This window comes from Bubalus bubalis, chromosome 9 (assembly GCF_019923935.1).
Source record: "Bubalus bubalis isolate 160015118507 breed Murrah chromosome 9, NDDB_SH_1, whole genome shotgun sequence".
Classification (NCBI taxonomy): domain Eukaryota; kingdom Metazoa; phylum Chordata; class Mammalia; order Artiodactyla; family Bovidae; genus Bubalus; species Bubalus bubalis.
The window spans coordinates 98,345,705-98,348,284 of record NC_059165.1 but is presented as its reverse complement, the minus strand read 5'-3'; the positions used below and the strand labels follow the sequence as shown (position 1 = coordinate 98,348,284).

Below are 2,580 nucleotides of genomic sequence, written 5' to 3'. Positions count from 1 at the left end.
TTAATAAAGAACTTTTTTTTTTTACTTAAATAGATTCAATAAAAAGTAAGGACAATAAACGAACTAACACATAAACACAAATTAAAATAAATCCTTTAGAAACCGACTGCGTGTTTCTTCTCCACAGTACGGTGCAGAGGGGGGAGGGCAGGGGGCGGGGGTCCCCTCTCCAGTATCCCCAAGGGCTAGAGTACCGGTCGGCGGGGCCAGCTCCGCCGCAATCGCCCCCTCCTCCCCTCCCTGTTAAATACACAAATATATTATATTCAATATGAATTGAGTTCTGCAGGAAAAAAAAATAAAAAAAAAAATAGTGGAAGAGGGGCTTGTAAACGTTGAGGTGGAAGGACTGGGCGCAGAGCGGGAGGGCAGGAGTCCAGTGTGGTTTGTAGCGCCCCCAGGCCCCGGGGCCAGTGCCCACCGCCTGCCCCCTCGCCCCATGGGAGGCTTGCGCCCAGCCGTCCAGGTTGGGGAAATGTCCGTACGGGGGATAAGGGGGCGCTCAGAAGGCGTGTCCCTTGACCCCAAGCAGCAGTTGGCAGCCGTTGCTGACGTGGGTCATGACCTTCTGTTTGAGCTGGGCCACCTGCTCCCGGAGAAGGCCGGCAGTGCTGGACAGCCCCGCGTTCTCGGCCTTGAGTGTCTTCACCTTGTCCTCCAGGCGCGCGATGCGCTCCAGCTTCCGCTTCCGGCACTTGGTGGCCGCCAGCCGGTTTCGCAGCCGCTTGCGCTCTACTTTGATGCGCTCCTGGTCTTCCATATTGATGGGGGACACCGGCGGCGTGGCATCGCGGCTGCGCGCCTCAGGCACGGTCTGCGGTTCCTCCTTGAAGGCGGAGGCGCCACGGCCCAGGCCCAGCTGCGCCGGGTGGCCGCCAGCGAAGGGCGGCGCGTGTGGGAGGTAGCTGATGGTGGCCGTCGGGTACGAGCTCCCTGTCCCAACGGCGGCCCCGGCTCCTCCGGAGGGCGCAGAGGCCGGAGAATAGCTGCTGAGGTTGGTGTAGACTGGAGGCGGCTCCGGGCCGGCGTAGACGCCCCCGGGCCCGGCTGGGGGCCCCCCGCTGGCGCCCAGGGACACGTTGGGGGGCGTCACGTGGTTCATCTTGTGCAGGTCGTCCAGCGCTTTTACAAAGCCGTCGGCGAAGCCTTCCTGCTCCTCAGTGACGCCGCCCCCTGCGCCCCCCGCACCTCCACCGCTGCCACCCCCGCGGGGGTAAAAGTACTGTCCCGGGGGCGTGGGCGTCGTCGTGATCACGCCGTTGCTGTTGGGGACGATCAGGCGCTCCAGCTCCGATGAGGCGAGCTTGAGCGACGCGCCTGTGTCCGAACCCTGGCTGGAAAAGTAGCTGCCTCCGCCGTTGCCCTCTGGGCCGGGACCCCGCGCACCGGGTGCTTTGAGATTTCGGTAGGGGTCTGCCAGGTTGAGCGCCAGGCTGGGTTTCAGGAGTTTGTAGTCGTGTAGAGAAATGCCGCCCGGTGTCCGGCCGTATCCCGCTGCTGCGTATGAGTCGTCGTGGTAGAAGGGCTGTTCCATTTTAGTGCACATCCGGGCGGCCCGGGAGGTCTGAGGGGGTCCCTGCGGGGCCGCCCCGGGCCTCGCTGCAGCGAGCCGCGCGCAGTCCGCGGCTGTGCCTGTATCGGGTGTCTGGACGAACGTTCCTGAGAGCTGGCACTGGTCGGGAGAGGCCGGTCGGAGGCCGTGCGAGGAAGCTCTGTGCGGCTTCTAGAGCCCCTTTGCCCCTCTCTGGCGCGCTCGTTTTCTTGGTGTCGCTTCCCCCTTGCTCCCCGCTCCCTGCTGGCTCCGGTGCTGGCCTGGCCGTGCTCAAGGTCCCGGCCGCTCCGCCAGAGCCACAAGCCTTTATACCGCGGTTGTCAGCCGCGGAAGTGCGCTCTGATTGGCTGTCGCCGGAGCCAGGCCCCCGCCCCCCCCTTCTGGAGCGTGGGGAAGGGGAGGAGGCGGCTCGCGTCATTGTCAGGAAGCGCGTGTCCTTGTAAACAGCGGCCACGGGCTGGGTGGCTCGGAGCGCCTGCAGGGGGAGGGGCCATAGGACCCTAGGGTGCGTGAGGAAGGGGGTGCTGGGGCGATCCGAGGCACACCGGGAGAGGTTTCGGGGAGGGTGATGATTTCCCTGGAGTACGCGATAAGGGATACGAGGAATTCGTACTGAGCAAGTGTGTGCGTGGTGGGGGTAGGGGGTGGTCCCGGGATGCACACGGAAAGGCCTGAGTGATCTGGAGTCTTTCAGAGGTGCTGGAGAGCTGAGAATACACTGAGGGACCCCGCAAAGGAGAGACAGGAGGGTTAAGCAAGGTAGATGGGGAAGCGGGGGAGGAGACATCTGACTCAGAAACTGAGTGGGGGTCCTGGGTACAGAAGGGTTGAGGAACTGGAATTTTCCCGGGAGGAGCTGAACCCAGGTAAAATAAGGAGGAGAGATCAAAAGTGTACCCGGGAGAAGCTGGAGGGTCCACTATGCAAAAAATGAGTCGGGGTCCTGAAGCCCACCGGAGAGAGACAGAGTCCACCACAAGCGGGAAGGGGAAGGCATTGAGAGAAACTAGAAATGCATAAAGTGAGGG

General features: G+C 62.6%; 1 protein-coding gene across 1 annotated transcript; it reads right to left on the bottom strand.

Moving 5' to 3' along the window:
- Positions 1-1,850, bottom strand: JUNB (JunB proto-oncogene, AP-1 transcription factor subunit). The gene has a single exon (XM_006041574.3). It carries the CDS (start codon positions 1,544-1,546, stop codon positions 503-505), a length of 1,044 nt encoding a protein of 347 aa, XP_006041636.1. The 5' UTR covers positions 1,547-1,850; the 3' UTR covers positions 1-502.
- Positions 1,851-2,580: the final 730 nt, after the last annotated feature.